This window comes from Pristiophorus japonicus, chromosome 16 (assembly GCF_044704955.1).
Source record: "Pristiophorus japonicus isolate sPriJap1 chromosome 16, sPriJap1.hap1, whole genome shotgun sequence".
Classification (NCBI taxonomy): domain Eukaryota; kingdom Metazoa; phylum Chordata; class Chondrichthyes; family Pristiophoridae; genus Pristiophorus; species Pristiophorus japonicus.
Genome location: NC_091992.1, coordinates 17,291,031 through 17,308,000, shown reverse-complemented (window position 1 = coordinate 17,308,000; position 16,970 = coordinate 17,291,031). Strand labels below are relative to the sequence as shown.

General features: G+C 39.4%; 1 protein-coding gene across 4 annotated transcripts in view; it reads left to right on the top strand.

The window, feature by feature from the left end:
* The window catches only part of LOC139226357 (vascular endothelial zinc finger 1-like), a 36,392-nt gene extending 26,723 nt beyond the window's left edge, over positions 1 to 9,669 (top strand). For 2 of the 4 annotated variants that reach the window (XM_070857056.1, XM_070857054.1), the window contains 2 exons: positions 3,713 to 3,949; positions 6,374 to 6,445. In XM_070857056.1, the coding sequence (XP_070713157.1) occupies positions 3,713 to 3,930 (218 nt within the window). In that variant the 3' untranslated portion in view covers positions 3,931 to 3,949; positions 6,374 to 6,445. Of the gene's footprint in view, positions 1 to 3,712; positions 3,950 to 6,373 lie in introns of all 4 variants that reach the window. The other 2 variants (XM_070857057.1, XM_070857055.1) reach the window with 1 other exon arrangement.
* The last annotated feature ends 7,301 nt before the right edge of the window (positions 9,670 to 16,970 follow it).

Sequence of the window (16,970 nt, the reverse complement as noted above, 5' to 3'; positions counted from 1 at the left end):
AGCAATTGACTCAATAAGGATCAATGTCCTTTCACTCCTGAAAGCTAATCCAATGCAGTTATTAAATTAGTATTGCCCAAATACCACTATTCACTTCATTATACAATATACACTGACGCTTCAGTACAGTACTGAGGGAGTGGTGTATGTCAGTCTTTTGAATGAGATGTTAATCCCAGCCCACGTTTACCTTCTCAAGTGCAGCATAAAAAATCATCTTGCACAATTCGAAGAAGAGCAGGGAGTTCTCCAGGGGTCCTGACCATCATTGCTCCTTCAACTGTCACCAAAAAACAGATAGTCATAATTAATTAATGCGTTCGTGGGACCTTGCTTTGTGCAAGTCGGTTGCCACATTTGCCAACACAAAAGTGTCCGTACTTCAAAAGTAATCTACTGATTATAAAGTTATTTGGGATGTTCGGAGGACGTAATGAAGCACTATATAGATGCAAATTAGTTCTTCCTATTTGGCTGGTACTGATTTACTTAACTGCCATTTAAGATTAAGATTCTGGAATGAAAGGATGCTGATTCTCATTGAGTCACTGAAGGTGTGTATGTGTCAAGATCTTCAGTCAAGCCTGGCTCAGTTGGTAGCACTTACAACATTGAGGTAAAAGGTCATAAGTTCAAGTCCCATTCCAGGACTTGAGCACATAATCTAGGCTGATCCTTTGAGGGAAATATTGTATTGTTGGTATTGTCATCCTTCAAATGAGCTGTTATACCAAGTCCCTTCCTGCCTGTCTCGCTCATTGAGGTGGATGTTAAAGATCATATGGCACTATTCAAAGAGCAGGAGTTCTGGTGTCTTGGCCAGCAATTCTCTCTCAACCAACACCACCGATTTAAAAAGATCAACTGATCAATTATCTCAGTACCTTAGGTGGAATTTAGCTGTGTGCAAAATGACTGCTGTTACAAAGATAAACATGGTAATGACTACATTTTGAGGTAGTACATTGTCTGTGAAGCACTTTGGGATATTTCTGACAGATGTAAATTCTTTTTCAACTGGAAATGTCAGACACCCTTGGGGTTTGGTGGTAATTAATTACCTTGATCAGGTGGCAGATTTTTCTTAAACTGTGAGACTGAGATTACACAGTTGAATATCATCTTCCTTTTAATTGTCAATTAACCATTGCATTGTTCAAGCGTAAAGCTGCAGGTCCCCACAATTTTTAAGATCCAAAACTGAGAGACATTTTTAAGAAATGTTTTTTTTGAGGAAGGGGAAATTGGCCGTATGCTTTCTGAAGTACCTGCTGATTCTGAACACTGGGTAAGAACGTGATTGGGCTTGGGTGTTGTGCCATTATGGGTGTATAGCCTGCTAACACTCTGACTAAGTTAATACACAAAGTATGGCCACTTGAGCAAAGCACTATACTGAAAAATGCCAGTTAAACAAGGAATCGATGCCTTTGTGGGAAAGTGAGAAAATCAGAAGAAAAGGACTGTCATAAAAATTAGATGCAGCCAAGTGATTCACACTTGCTGTTGGGGAGAAGTTGCCCTTTTGTCCATTGCTTTTGTCCAAAATCCAAAATTATCAAATCCATTCAGCAAATCAAATCATCTCCTGATCCAGTGCTTTTGATATTCTGATACAGAAGGAAATGAATGTTGGTTGCTCCTCCTAGCTCATTGGTTTAAAAGTGGGTGCCATCTTTGCCCTTTGAACTCTCGCCAATACTTGTGCCTTACAATGATTAACACTTGACTGCTCCATGTGATCCCAACAGTGATTTGTCAAAGTTCCTGTACAACTGATTGGGACTTAACTCGAAGGGTATATTCATGCATTGGTATAGTTCCACATTGTTGTCCAATGCTTGGTACCTTGTTCAAGTGGGAGTTTTTCATGTGTGAGCCTAAATTTTGCGTGTTGGTGGGCTATTCCACTAGCAGAATCTCTCAAACTTTCCACCACAATTGGCTAGATAGTGGTTACAAGCCAGAAGCCTGGCTAATTCCTTCCCCCTCCCCCACACATACACACCTCCTTACACCTTGTGCTTTTTTTTTGACATCTTTATCAACTGTCCTCCCATTTCTTTTTGTTGTATAACTTTACCTAATCTTTGGCACAAATGCATATTGCATTTCTTAGTATTAAAATACTGTCTGCTATTCATCTGCCCTGTTGCTATATTTTCGTGTTAAAATTCAGACCACCCTATAGTGCTGTGGTGCACTACATTTGAGCTCCAACATAAAGTACCACCGAGAGCTTGGATGCTGGTTTACACTCAGTACCCCTTGTGGTGTGTTACCAATCTCAAATGCTGAGTTGAGGACAGGCTTTCCACACACAGGAGGAGTGCTACTTTGGCAGTTGTCTTGCACAATGGCCACTGATAGAACAGCAGGAGGGCTGACATACCATGGCTGTTGAAGTTGCGTAGAGAAATGTTCTTCTTAATATAAATCGTCTGATGGGACTGGATGGTGTGTTAGATTTGCACATTGTGCTTTTACCTCTGAGACCCGAGTTTGAATTCCAGCTTGGACTGATGTGATAAAAGGTTCTCTCTCTGGTCATAAGGGTCCGACATGAATTGAATTTGGACAGTCTCATCCCAGTTCCTTGTGGCTTTAAGCTCACAGTAGAAAACTGCTCAGAATTTAGCACAAATTGGAACAGTTGGTCAGATGGTACTCTTCTGAAGTTGGGACAAAGTAAGAGGAACTTTATTCTGTATGTGGCCATGCTGTATCTGACTTGGTGCTTAAAGCAATGAGCTGAAAATAGACGTCAGGCATTTTATTCAAAGCGACATTTAAAATTGCAGCTCGTTACAGCAACGGTCTTACCACAGTTTCAGGCTCTGCACCTGCAGAAGAATGTTAAGGTCTTTGGTTGATTAGAGGAAACATAATTGTGGGGGTCAGCTACTTTTTGAACATGTTGGCAACTATAGGCCATGGTGCTGGTAGTTAGACAAGATGCCAGTCTGTGGGGCACAAATGCCACAATGGACAATTTGAAAGGGTGGCCTGTTGCTGAGATTCACTCCTCAAATTTCAATTATGCTCCTCATGATTTTACTAAAACCTGGCAAATTTTTGCAGTTGGTTTAAAAAAGGTGATGTTAGAATCTGTCCATACTGCTGTCTATTCCCTGACATCAGTGGCTAACTCACAAGGCCCACTAGGGGTAAAAGCTTGAACAGTGGTTAGATTTTTATAATTGGGGACTACCTGCGGCTTTAAAAATTTAAACCCATTCGCATAATCTGTACAGTGTACGTTGATGCTCTTCGACTGATTTAGACTGTAAAGTGTTAACTATTTTGGGGTACATTTGGCGATTTTTAATACAAGGCTTTAAAAGTGTCCTGGGAGTGGCAGCGTTGTCCTGGTAGCTTTGAATGTGTTGTATACTAATATCTGTGTGTATTTTATTTTTCCATAGAATGCTTTTTTGTTAATATAGTTTTTATATCTGGTATCTACTGTATTGCATGGAAGCCTTTATTATAAGTTAAAGATTGCTGTGTTTTGGGATTGGCACATTTTATTTCATACACGTCTCCTAAAATGCTGTCCAGTAAATTTTAAACTCTAATTCTAAATTTCCATTTTCAATCCACTAACCAGAGTTGGACATTAGACATGAAAAATTGACGCTGCTTATTATTTTGTTAGTGTTATGACGAACTTTAATAGTTTCAACTGCCTGAGTTTGCTTTTTTAATTTAGATTTTCCTCCCATGGATGCCACTTTTTCCCTCGCATCCCCCTTCAGGGGAGGACTTCACTACAGCTACTGTCAATGCCACTCCACAATTGGCCAGCAGGAAGCGCAATTGAAATGGGGCGAGTTGGATTCTGCCTGCTTTCCTGCCACCTCACCCCACCTGACATGGAATGCCTTGGTACTGCGTGGCGCTTCATCTAGCAGCCCAGTTGAGAACTGACCAAACTTACCAAACTGAGGCAAGTGAGTTGGAGTGACAGGCAGCCTTGGGACTCGAACTTGCGAGCTTTGTTTGCAAGGCTTGTTGGGTTGCCTGTGAGTCTTTTTATTTAGGGGAGGGAGTGGACGTTGTAGAAAGAGCGTGAGGGGTTGTACCTGGCAGTGTTTCTGCCACATACTGCTCGATGATGTGGGTGCATTTCAGTGGCATGTAATCATTTGGGGGAAACTGCTGGTTGTTTTACCTTAACTGAGATGGTTTTTCCCCCCCCCCCCCCCCCACTAGCATTTTTAGTTTGAGGGGATCCCTGTGCCCATTTCGTGAATCGCTAAATACTGATTTTTACATTTTTATTTGAGTAATCTGAAGATTTTTTTTGCCACACTTTTGATTTTAGTTAGTTTGATAATCTGTTACAAATCTGCCTAATAATAGTTCTGATCTCATTTTTGCCCAGCTATTTATATTTTAAAAAAATGGTATAACTTGTCGATCTCCCGTGACGTTGCACACGGGTAGTCAAGACCGAGTCTTCAGGTGAAGCAGAGGTAAATGACATGGGTAATTGGACCATGCTACGCAGCTATAATTCAGTCACCATTCTAAAGTCATCCATTCTGTCCTTTATTTTTATATTTCCATTATAAATTGTTGGTGCTGCATGCCCACATCGGCGGTGCAAGAGTGTAATTATAGTGTGACAAGTTTACATTGACAGTTTTGTTATAAATATAGCTGAAGGCATTTATTCTGGAAAAAGTTGATGGGAAGTGTGTGCAGATGTAAGATTTTTATGTAGATATATTAAATTTTATATGCATGTTGAATGTTCTTTATTTGGGCATCATTGTTCTGTAACACAGTCACACCTGCAGCTGTGCACTTCTGCCTTTAAGTGGACTTTCGTAAGCTCCAAAATGCTGCAGATCCCCATACCTATAGCTACAGCAGCACTATAATGTACTCTGAGGAAAATTTGCTTTGTGATGACTTTCTGTGGGCAACACCATAGGAGGTCCACTAGTGACTGGAAATAAACTCAGCTGTGTACCTGTCAATGGAACTCCATTGAAGTTAACTGCCGCTGTCATCCTCTCAAACTATTGAGTGTTTCATAACTTTTCTGACATTCCTTTTAGGGACCCAGATTAATTTCAATATTTGGGGAGAAATGAAGTTATTGCGGGAGGTAAAATGTAGAGCAGGAGAAAGTCTTTTTTTACTTCCCATCGGCCAATGTTGGTTGCCCTTGAAATTCTTTTGCTTACAACCAACACAGTGCCATTTCACGTTTCCAGTGCCTTTTTGAGCTCCTGCTCCATTGCCGCTCCAATGTGTTTCCTAGCTGGCCAAGGGGGTGAGTTCCCAGGTCTTTTATGTATGTCGGTTTTGATCCAGCTGTTTGGGTGTGTGGGAATAGGTAACTTGCCTACTTTTATTTTGCCCCTAATAAGAAACAGTTTGGCTTTTGCTTGACACCTCTCCTTCTCCCGATCTGCCTCTTTTCTCCTTGCCCCAACCCCCTCCCAAAAAATGCATAGCCTGGTTCAAGACCCCTCCTCGAAGGATTTTGTGCTTGAAAATACACGACCTACTACTCCACTTAATTTGTTTTCTAAGTGAATATTGCTTTATCTCCTTCTAAAGGTTCTAGTTTGTGTTTCTGCCCCTTTCTGATAAACAGGAACATTCCTGGTTTCCTATATTTTAAAAATATAACATGGGATGTCACAATGCTCACCCTACCATAATGTTTTGATATTACAGCTTTATTTTGAAGAACGAAAACAGTTTTCATCTCACAGCTAGCGATTTGATAATGGTTTATAAATGGTAAAACTACATTGATGAATAAGATTAATATTTCATAGCCCCCTATTGTTAGTTGGCACTTTGTGCTAATCACTTTCTTGTACAGCTACGTGATACTGATTTCCAATTGTTATGTACACTGTATCTGAATGGACTTTTTTTGTGCATAGCTCTGCAGTGACCAATTTCTGAAGACATTTCGAATTGAAATTATGTTCAGTGGATGTGAGCAGAATTTTTTTTTAAGATGGAAACTTTTTGTCATTGGAAATGTGCACATAATGTCTGTAAGCACTTGGTTTCCTGTCAGTCTTTGAATATCCACACAGCTAAATAATATATTCCCATATTTTAAACACTGATACTAGTCAGTTAACATAACGTTACTAATGAACATATATGAATAGTCCTTGTGAATTGTTATCAGAAACCAAACTCCAAAAACAGGCACCTTGAATAACTCTGTTTTTCTTCATTTATTTGGGATGGAGAAAGAAAACACCATCTTTAAATTGAGGAAACTTTTTTTGTTGTAGTGTTAAAAGCTTAACTTTTTTTTTAATAAAGTGTATTTGTTTGCTAATGAACTTTTTTTTTCACCTTCCTCCCTTACAATCCTTTATTCTTCCAGACACCAGTGAGGTTTGCCACACTCCAGCCCCTGCTGCAAGTCCAGTGAATATAACAGTTAGGCCTGTGGAGAGTGTGCCTTTTCTGTCCCAGGTCATGCCGTCATCTCCGCCCTGGTGAAAAATAATGAAAACAAGTACCACGGTATTGATGGCTGAATTAGAACCTTATAAACCAGCAGCTATGCTGGTACCTAAAATGAATCAAACCCAGGATCTTCAGTTAATTCTGTCAAGAAGATGAGATGTTGAGACGTCTTTCTCCAGGGAGAAAAAAAAATCAGTTTTGTGGTTTTTCCCACTATGTAAAATTGTGGTCTAATGTCCAGGCTCTGGATTTATTTGACTAGTTAAGAGGTAGGTTATGCATCTGTGTCTCATTCCTGTACCTCCATCTGGGAATAAGTTGATGATTTGTGCTGAAAAATGGACACACATACTAACGTCTAAAATATGTACATACACAAGTCAATTCTACTAATTAATCCTGTTCTGCCAGAACAAGAACATGAAATTAATTTTAATTGGTGGAAGGCTGATGAATTGCTTTTCACTTATTTGGTTGTATATTGTCACCACTGCTCAATGTTGCATCTAAATGTACAAGTTGAACTGATTACACTGGGGAAGGACAGACAGTAAAAAAAAAAAAACCACACAGTTCCTCGGTAGAAAATGTGGAATGTGCAGGTGTTTTAAATGTTTATCGTACCTGCACTTTTCTTAGAATCTGCATTCTTGCAAATCATCATTTACTATATAAACAAGTGTAAAGTTGCAACCTTGTTTTAAAGAATGCTCTGAATCACATTGGTGTTGCATTGTACTGGTGTATGAGGGCTTGAAAATGAGCATCAAATACGAGGTGGTGCTTTTTTTTCCTGTACTGTTTCTTCTGTGACTGCAGTCGTTTGATTTTGCTCTTCAATTGGAGTGTTTTAGAAATTTTATCCACCTTGCGCTTTTTTTTTGGTCTTCAAATGTGGAATTTGACCATTTTATATCTACAAGTATTGGGACTTTGTTTCTCTGGTGGCATACAAGTATGAGAAATTCTACTTGTCCAGCACCCATGCGCTGTTAATTTTGATCCAACCATGCAGACCTTGTTCCTGCAGATCCCATAGTTTGTAATGTCGCACACCATTCTGCTACTCTGGTGGTAAGAATGGAGCACTGGGAATGTGCCCCTTAAATCCAGGTCATAAACTGGTATATTTTTTTAAGGAAGGAAATGATTGACATGGTTTTAGCTTTATTTCTCCTGAAATAATTAATGATATCAAGGCAAATGAAAGCAATTACCTTAACAGGTGCTCTAAAGTAACAGTTTGTACATTTTCCCCTCGCATTTACTTCATTGAAACTTACAGAATCATGACTCTATTACAAAAACGCAACTTTATTTTAAATCTTTCAAAATGAGATGGACCCATCTTTCTGGGTATACAGAATATGCTGCATGCTTTCATTGTGTTGGGTTGCTATTTTGCTTCATGGTGATACTTGCCGTACCCGCCAAAAGCTTCCAGAACCAGGTAACGTCGTAACTATGTTTTGAGGGCTCACTGGGTAACTGGACAGAGCCCTGCAAACCAGGAAGGACCCATGTTAGTGAAGGGTGAGAAATTAGGCAGAGTTCCCACTCCTGATTGCTACCCAGCTAACTTTGCTGGGAAACACATGTGTGTGTGTGGACTGGGATTGATGACAAAATTAGGCTTGGGGATGATGACATGATACCCCATGTGGTAGAATAGCCAGCCAGCGCTCATTGTCTAGGGTCATGCATGAAAAATGGACAATTCGGAGAGGTACCGAATGTATGCTGTTGCCTGCAACAGTACGGCAGCAGGTGTCTTCCTCGTGATCAGGAAGGGAGAAATTTTATTGGAGGAGAATTATTGATTGAATTGTGCACTTTATTCTGTGAGTTGCTCAATTTTTTTTTTCCATAACTGAAATATTAATTGACACTCGTCATTCTGCAATGTATGTACGGTACGCCAACCAGTGTAAGAAAAGCACCCGCCCAGGTTTTTACCAGTAGACGTTTAACAACCAACCTGCGGTGTCTAAAGCTAGATCTAACTTTCTGCTTATTTGACTCTCTTTAAAAATGTTCAGCATTTAGGGAATGATTTCCTAACTTTAAATTTCTAAAACACAGTTTATTGTAACACTTAGTGGTTTCGCCGTTTGGTCTTTTACTTTGTTTTTAAACAGTTCAGTAATATTTTTAGTGAGGTACAGTATGATGCTGTAGTTTAATTATACACCACTGCATGTGGTTACAGTCCTGGTATCTAATATTCTAACATCTAAAGTGTCCTATGTTCATGAACCTTGCAATATTGCAGCTTGTTTCATGTGGAAGAGGGCTGGTCTGTTACAGATATTTTATGATCGGCATTTGTATTTATGGGATGGTCCATAATTAAACATTCTCACAAGTGTACAAGTAATGTCTTCAGTTTACTTATCCCTTTCTATCCTTTCTACTGCAATTTGAGTACCCCCAGCTCAAAGTATATTTACCAAAATACAGCTATATTAGTGTATTTTAAAGACCACAATTCCTTGATTGACATTTTACAATATATTCTGAATCTGTTTTTCTAGCCTAAGCAAGGCACACCTGCCTTCCTCCAGCTTTGGCCCTCTTCCCAACCTTTTCCCAATTCCTAATACGGGACTTAGCAGATTATAGTTGCATGGAATCAACTTTTATTTTTGGAAAAGTGCTCTATGGAGGGATGAAGTACAATTAAAACACACTGCTCCTTTTATGAGGAAAAAATACAAATTAGATCAACCTGTTTTGAAGGAAATGGATATGTCCTGGGTTCAAATGAAGGGTCTGTTTTTTAAAAAAATGTATGAGGCGAACCAATAACAAAAAAAATAAAACATGGCAAAGGTTGGAACTCTAAAATATAAACACAAAATGCTGGAAATGTGCAGCCAGTCCATTAGCATGGGGAAAGAGAAAACAGAAGTTAATATTCTAACTGTAACCTTTTTTCAGAATTGAAAGTTCTGCCACCTCAAAATCCTTCATGCAATTAATGATGGTGAAATAGAGAAAAAGCTCAGTTTCCCCGGTATCATTGCTCTCCACAAATGCATGTTTTAAAAATTGTTTACAACTGCTCTGTACAGTAGTGCTGCTTACTACCTCAGCAACCTTTTCACTTTCCTTTTGGGGAAATAACCCGTTGTACACTTTTGAAAGTTGAAGAATTATGCACCCTATTTTAAATTAAAAATATTTTCACAGACTTACTATTTTTGCTAAAATTATGCATTGTGTATATTTCAAATGCATTGGTTAAGAAGTTTATGGTTTTTCCATATAACCTTGCTTTACAACCTTAATCGTGGACTTTAAAAAAGCTAAATACGTTGCTGTTTTTGTAAGTGTGCAAGATATTGTCTTGTTTGCATAATTGAAAGTATCACCTTTGGGTGCTCTGGCTTTTTAAAAAAAAAAGAATTGTAAGTTTTTATAGGCCACCAAAATTCTGTTCTACATCACCTAAACGTGAAATTTTCTTAAAAATTTACGACGGCAGTTAAATAACTGAACATGCCTCATTTGTAGCGGGTTGTTGCACTACTTGTGCAGTTCATTACATACGGCATTGTTGCAAAAATCTTCAATTAACATTTGGGCAGTAACATCTAAGATGCTAGTTCATTTACCAAGCAGCGGTTTGACATGGGTTGATTGAGAGTAACTGGTCACATTGTGCTCCACTCCGGTGCTCAACAGTTGTCAACTAGTTATGATTTGGAGGATTTTAGATAGTTTGTCTCGTGTAGATGGATACTTATTGAGGATTCGTAAAAGACACTGCATGGTCCAGAAATAGAGAGAACCAAAAAACGTGTGTCGCATTGTGACTACTATAAATGGCTTCCCACTAAAGGCTTGTGTTTTCATTTATAAATATAAAAACACTTGTTTTCCCCGTGGATGTGCAATCCATGGACAGCTGATCTGCTCTGACTTCTCTACAAATATATAAGAAATAGACTGATCTTTGACCTCCACTCCACTTTCCCACCCGATCCCCATATCCTTTGATTTCCCCAAAGAGTCCAAAAATCTATCGATTTCAGCCTTGAATATACTCAACGATTCAGCATCCACAGCCCTTTGAAGTAGAGAATTCCAAAGATTCACAACCCTCTGAGAGTAATACTGCTCTGAAACTGACTGCTTGACGTTAGACAAAAGTAGCCCAATATCCATTTATTGTTTATCACCCGCACTGTGGAAAGTTCTTGGGGCTAGAAATTCGGGAGGTTAGTTTGGGAGGAAGGGGGGGTGGCGGTAAGGGGTTAACGACCGGGCGCAGCAAATGTAATGGTGCCTGCGAACTTCAGTGCCGGTTTAGCGCTAGCATAGTGCCTGGGCTTCTAGCGCCTTGCAGATTGTGACGTTATAAAGTGCACAGCACCCCATTATCGCCCCGGATGTAAAATTGTCTCCCACTCCCTGCTGTATCGCCTTGCGCTGACAACGCCAGCAAGAGGAGGCGTTGTGAACTCGACTGGCTGCTTGGGGAGTGCTAATTAAAGAGAGTGGTTTTCAGGTAGGCCAGCCTTTATTACTTGCACCAGTCTGGTGCCTGCACAAAGTTTTTCGTATTTCACTGGTGCAAAATGTCCAAGTCCTCCACATTGTGAGAGTGTTTGGGGCTGTAATTGTCATCGCGCAGGTTGCCTTGCAGAACAACTGCTGACAACTAGCTTGTGCAGCATCATTGGCCCTTCCCTTTAAGTAAGGGAAGCAGCCTCTCATGCCGTTACAAATGCGTTTGAAATTGTTTAGTGCTCTGCCGCTAGTGCCCCGCTCTCTGACTTTAGTGCCCCAAGAGAAATATTTAGCGCTGCACTTCCCTCTGAGTGCTAAAACTGAGTATCGCTGGAGGAGAGAATAATTAGGGCCTGGCGCTACTTTTTCAACTTTTCAAAATGTCAAAACTACCTAATTTCTAGCCCTTGGTCTGCACTCAGTACCTCGTCAACTAATGTACTGAAGGCAAATGTTGGAACTTAATGTGTGCAACATTGCAAGTCCAAGCCCATATCCTATCGTCACTAACAGTATATTAGGACTTTAATATTCTAAACCACAATGGTGTCCACAGTGAGTATGCTTTGATACGTTCAGGTTGGAGCATAAATACAGTGGGGAAACAATTAATTTTTTAATCTGGCTCCTTTTGTGTTGAAAAAAACAAATGTGAGTGGGATATGAGGGCAATAGAGTATTGACATTTCTCAATTGGTTCGTGACTGTTGCATTAGTAGCTATGTTAACATTGATGGAAAAACGGGATTTTGTATCCATGAGTCATAGCTACCTAATCGGACATCATAGAATTCCATTGCCACATCTTACCCTTCAGATCTAACAGTCGTATCTTGTAGTCTGTCTTGTTAAACTGAGAGTAATTGGGAGTTATAGTTAGTGTGAAAAGCTGGCACCACAATCATTTTCAGCCGTAGCGTATTTTTTTTCCCTTTGTTTCCCTTGTTTTGTTTTCTTTATTCTCCTTCCCTACTCCATCGATAAGATGGCCAGCCAACTTGCTCCCAGCTCCCTTAATGGCTGCCAGGAGATATACAGAAGGAGAGATGGATTTCTTTTTTGGTTTATCCTCCCCTGATGGATTCAACCAGACGAACAAATCTGGATTGTTTTGGAACGTTTTACTACGTTAAAGGCGCTATATAAATACAAGTTGCATCTGCCTGGTAGAATAGTTTTCAAAGCTAGAACTTGTATGAGTTATGTTTTAGAGTTATTCACTGATCACCTGCTTATGATGCATAGTATAATTTTATTATCCATAGCTTTTTAACCAGCTGAAACAAGGGTATGGTAGCCAAGTGATTATGGTACTGGACAAGCAATTCAGAGATTGAGTTCAAATCCCAGCATGGCAAGTTGGGAAATTTAATTCATTAAATAATCTGGTGATTTGTGGGCTGGTACCAGATAAATGAGAGCTGCTGGATTAACGTAAAAACCCAACTGGTTCACGAACGTTCTTCAGGGAAGGGAACCGGCTCTGTCCTGCGCCTGACTCCAGTCCCACACCACAGGGTTGACTCTTGATGCCCTCGGGGCAACTTGGGTTGGATAATAAATGGCAGCCTTGCCTATAATGCCCACATCCCAAGAGCAGAAAGAGTAAGCACGTGCTCGTCGGAAGGTGAAAAGAAGTGGCATTGGTAGATTGTTACTAGCTCAAACCAACTGATGGTATCTTTATAAAACTCAGACTGCATTTTCTTCCCTTTGCTGAAAGGGATTTTATGTGCTATTCCATGTGATGTTCTGACGTTGGGATAGAGGTACATTGGGGTACAGGAGAAGGAGCTTTGCTTTACATCTGTCAATGTAATTTGCCTGTGCAATATGGGCTTCCTATAGTTCCTAGTTATTGACAATTAAAGTATGTAATTATAACTAGTTAGCATAAATTAAACCTAATTGCACTAACAAAATTATCTTTCCCCTATAATGCTGCTCCTGCAAATGCCTTTTTAGGACATGTTTTCTCCCTTGAGTTTAAAAAAATGTAAAGTAATTAATTTCTCATTTGAAACTGTAAACTTGGTCTGAGATTATATGGAGTCATTTGTGGAAATCAGAAATGGTAAACTTTAAGAACCGAGGGGGGAAACCCACTCTTGTATTGCAATCTGCATTTTTAATTTGTCGTTGCTTGTTCTGTTCTGGGGGAAAGTCTGCTGAAAGTGGAGAGTACTTTCAGTGCCAGGGAAGTGCCACAATAAAAGCTTTATCTAATGGTGACCTTTCACAAGAGAGTAAAATTGGAGCTCGACCATTTAGTGGGGAAACCAGGAAGCACTTTTCCCACACACTGAGTAGTAATCTGGAAGTATCTCCCCTAAAAGACTGATGCTGCTGAGGCAATTGGAGCATTCAAGACTGAGATTGATCGATTTTTGTTGGGTAAGGATATCCAGGGATGTGGAGCTGAGGTACAGAGCGGCCATAATCTAATTGAATGGCAGAGCAGGCACGAGGGGCTGAATGTCCATATTTTTAAAGTTTTGTTTTGGGGCCACGATGGCAGAAAAATACCAATAATTATTGAAGAATGATCACGAGTTGAAATACATCTTGTTTTTGAGCTGTAGTTCAGACGTTTCAACTGACTTGCAAACTAGTAACTATGAAACAGCATGGAGTATTTTAACATTACAGTTCTCCATTGAGCAACCTTTGCTAAAAGTACTTGCACTGTTTGAAGTATGGACCTATGTGCAAACATTGCAACAATCTTCTCATAATTAAATTCCTTGGGGGTGGGAGGGGAGAAGTGTAAAAAACATAACGGGTGTATATATAAAGTCTTTAGACCTTCTGTTGTCAGAAAAGGCGTAACATTGCAGCACATTCCCTATTCTTGTATCTTGTTAATGTTATACTTTTCCCCTTGAGTTAAAAATGTAAAGTCATTCTTAATTTCTTGTTTGAAACTGTAAACTTGATCTGAGATTATATGGAGTCATTTGTGGAACTCAAATGATAAAACTGTTTTTTTAAAAAAAAACGAGGGGGAAAACTCACTCTTCTACTGCAATCTGCATTTTTAATTTGTCTGCCTTTGCTTGTGAGCACTGTTCTGGGGGAAAGTACTGAATGTGGAGAGTACTTTCAGGGCCGAATATCTGTTCCATTCTGAAGTCCTTAAATACAATGTGCAGGTGACTTTAAAATGAGCCAGTAAGTTGTCTCCATGTGCGGTAATGCTGTTTTCTAGGTGCTGCTGCAAGGAGCTAGGTTACTAAGCAACATTGTTTGTCGGATAGCACATTCATTCTTACTGCTTTTGATTTGAATGAAATTGCTTTCAAGGAAAACTGCCAACTGCCTGACTTTTTCTCCATAAGCGTGGAATATTGTAATTGTATTAGTGGGTTATTAATTATGGAGAAAAATTTAAATTTTTCAGTTTTTATTATGAGATCGCTAACGAGTGCAAATCTGCCTTTGAATCGGTTTTCAGAAAGAATTCTAGAATTGGTGTGTATCAGTTCCCAGTATCTAGCAGCAGCTTTGTCTCCTGTTCAGCCAAGTAGTAGAAAAATCAGCGTTTTTAGTGATTTTTACCTTGGTGGTTGATTTATTTGTGTTACCCATTAAGCACTCTCTCCTGTGCCAAAATTTGGCTCGCTGATAGATGACTTGAGTTTACCCAAATGCATTCTCTTTGCTCTTTTGGACTCCTCTTCTGGCCAGTTTCATGAACAATGCCAAGATTCAATTCAATCGTAAATTGTACCTGACTAGAGTAGGCTTCTACCATCATGTACAATAAGGCATGTTGAAAACATCACTTTAAAACATTGTACTGAAATCTTGTCATAAAACATTAGGAAAAGTGCAGCAGCTCTTGTGGAGAACTCGGTTTTAGTGTTTTTTTAAATCCCAATGAATTTTACTAAATAGCCCTAGACATGGATCTTTCACGAGGTTATAGTATGTATGGTACACCTGCATTTCAGTGCATGATATCAGCAAACCATTCCTGTCCCACAACATGAAATCTTAGACACTAAATCAAGGATTGTACACTTCACACCATGGAGTTTACCATTTGTAAGGGACAGACAATATATAGTTTAACTTGTGAAGATTTGCTGCATCTCCAAATGGGATGCTAATTTACAAAAAACAATTCTCGACCTGATTATAACGAGGACAGTTTAATATTTGCACTGTATATAGAATTTCTGTCGCCTGCTACTATTTTTTTGTTGGTTCTAATGCAGTAATGTCCCAAAGGGATCTGAATGTCACAGCACCGAGACGAGCTCTCCCAACAACTGTAAGAAATAATTTCTAACCTTAAACAAAAATTGCAATCTACATATATAATACAAAATAATAGATGTCTGATTTCAAGGGTTTACTTTTGTCGTCAATTGTCCTGTGTCCTTCCTGATTAGATTACAGTCTTTATATAAATCACTTCCAGATATTTGTTCAATATTTATTTCTGACCAGGACTGCGGGGGTGGGTGGGTGAATGTGGATTCATGAAATGTATATTTTCAGCAGTGTTCTCTTAGGAACTTTCTATGGCAACAACTGTGGAGAACCAGTTGTCATTGGTTGTTGGACTGTTGGAATACGTACGGTATCACTCATGGGGTCGTCAGCCCTTGCATTCAGTGCTTTTTCAGTCATTGCCTACAATTTTTTTTTAACATGTATTTTTTAATGATTCTCGATCAGGTTTTCAAACATACTAAATTTACTGTGTTTTGCTGACTATCAAGCCACACTCTGTGTGCAGTGAAGACACCTGCTGCCATACTTTCTGTCTGCTTGTATTAAATTCTTAAAACTACCTTTTTGTGTCTACTGCTCTGCCTAGTATTTGCGTATAGTACAAAATTGTGTCACGATAAAAATGATTTCCTGTTATATTCTTGTGTTCTGATAACTTTTTGCTTTTTATATATCTTGTGCTGTATATTCAGTGTAACTTTTAGCAGGAAGAAAATGTTACCTGACCATAGATTTGTAGATAACCTGTTCAGTATGTATTATTGAAACTTTGAATAAATTTTTTGTTATTAGATGTGATTCACTTTTTCTATTTAAATGACAACTGAAATATCCGCACGTTCATTATGGGTAGGCTCATGGGCGGATATCTATGGGACATGTCTATAGAATCTGACCGCTCACAGCTTTCCTCCAATTAGCTATACATCTCTAATCAGCTTTTGATGCAGTTACTGAGTACAAAGTAGAAAAAATTCACTCACTAGCATGAATGACCTAACCTAGATTTTAATATTTATGATTGGAAAACCCAGATCTGTATCTTTAGATGAGTGTAACTATCATCAAGAATCAATACATTTGCTGAAGCCCAAGAAAGAGGATTTTTTTTTACTGTAACATAAACCAACCACTAGATGGTGTGCGAGACTGGCCAGAACTGACTCTTGCCTCCATTCTCTCCCGCCACCCCAACCCCCCCCCCCCCCACTTCTCTGTTCCTGCTCAGCAGATGAGACTGGGATTATAGAATCATAGAATGGTTATAGCACGGAAGAAGGCCCGTCGAGCCCATGCTGACTTTCAGCTAGTCCCACTCCCCTGCCCTTCCCTCGTAGCCCTGCACATTTATTTCCTTCAGATACTTATCCAACTCTCTTTTGAAACATAAGATCAGATTGAGTCTGCCTCCACCATCCTTTCAGGCAGTGCATTTCAGATCTTAACCACTCATTGTGTAAAAAAGATTTTTCTTTCATCGCCTTTGGTTCTTTTGCCAATCACCTTAAGTCTGTGTCCTCTGGTTCTTGACCCTTCTGTCAATGGGAACAGTTTCTATACTCTGTCCAAGCCCTCCATGATTTTGAACACCTCTATCAAATCTCCTCTCGATCTTCTCTGCTCCAAGGAGAACAACCCCAGCTTCTCCAGACTATCCATGTAACTGAAGTCCCTCATTCCTGGAATCATTCTCGTAAATCTTTTTTGCACCATCTCGAAGGCCTTCACATCCTTCCTAAAGTGTGGTGCCCAGA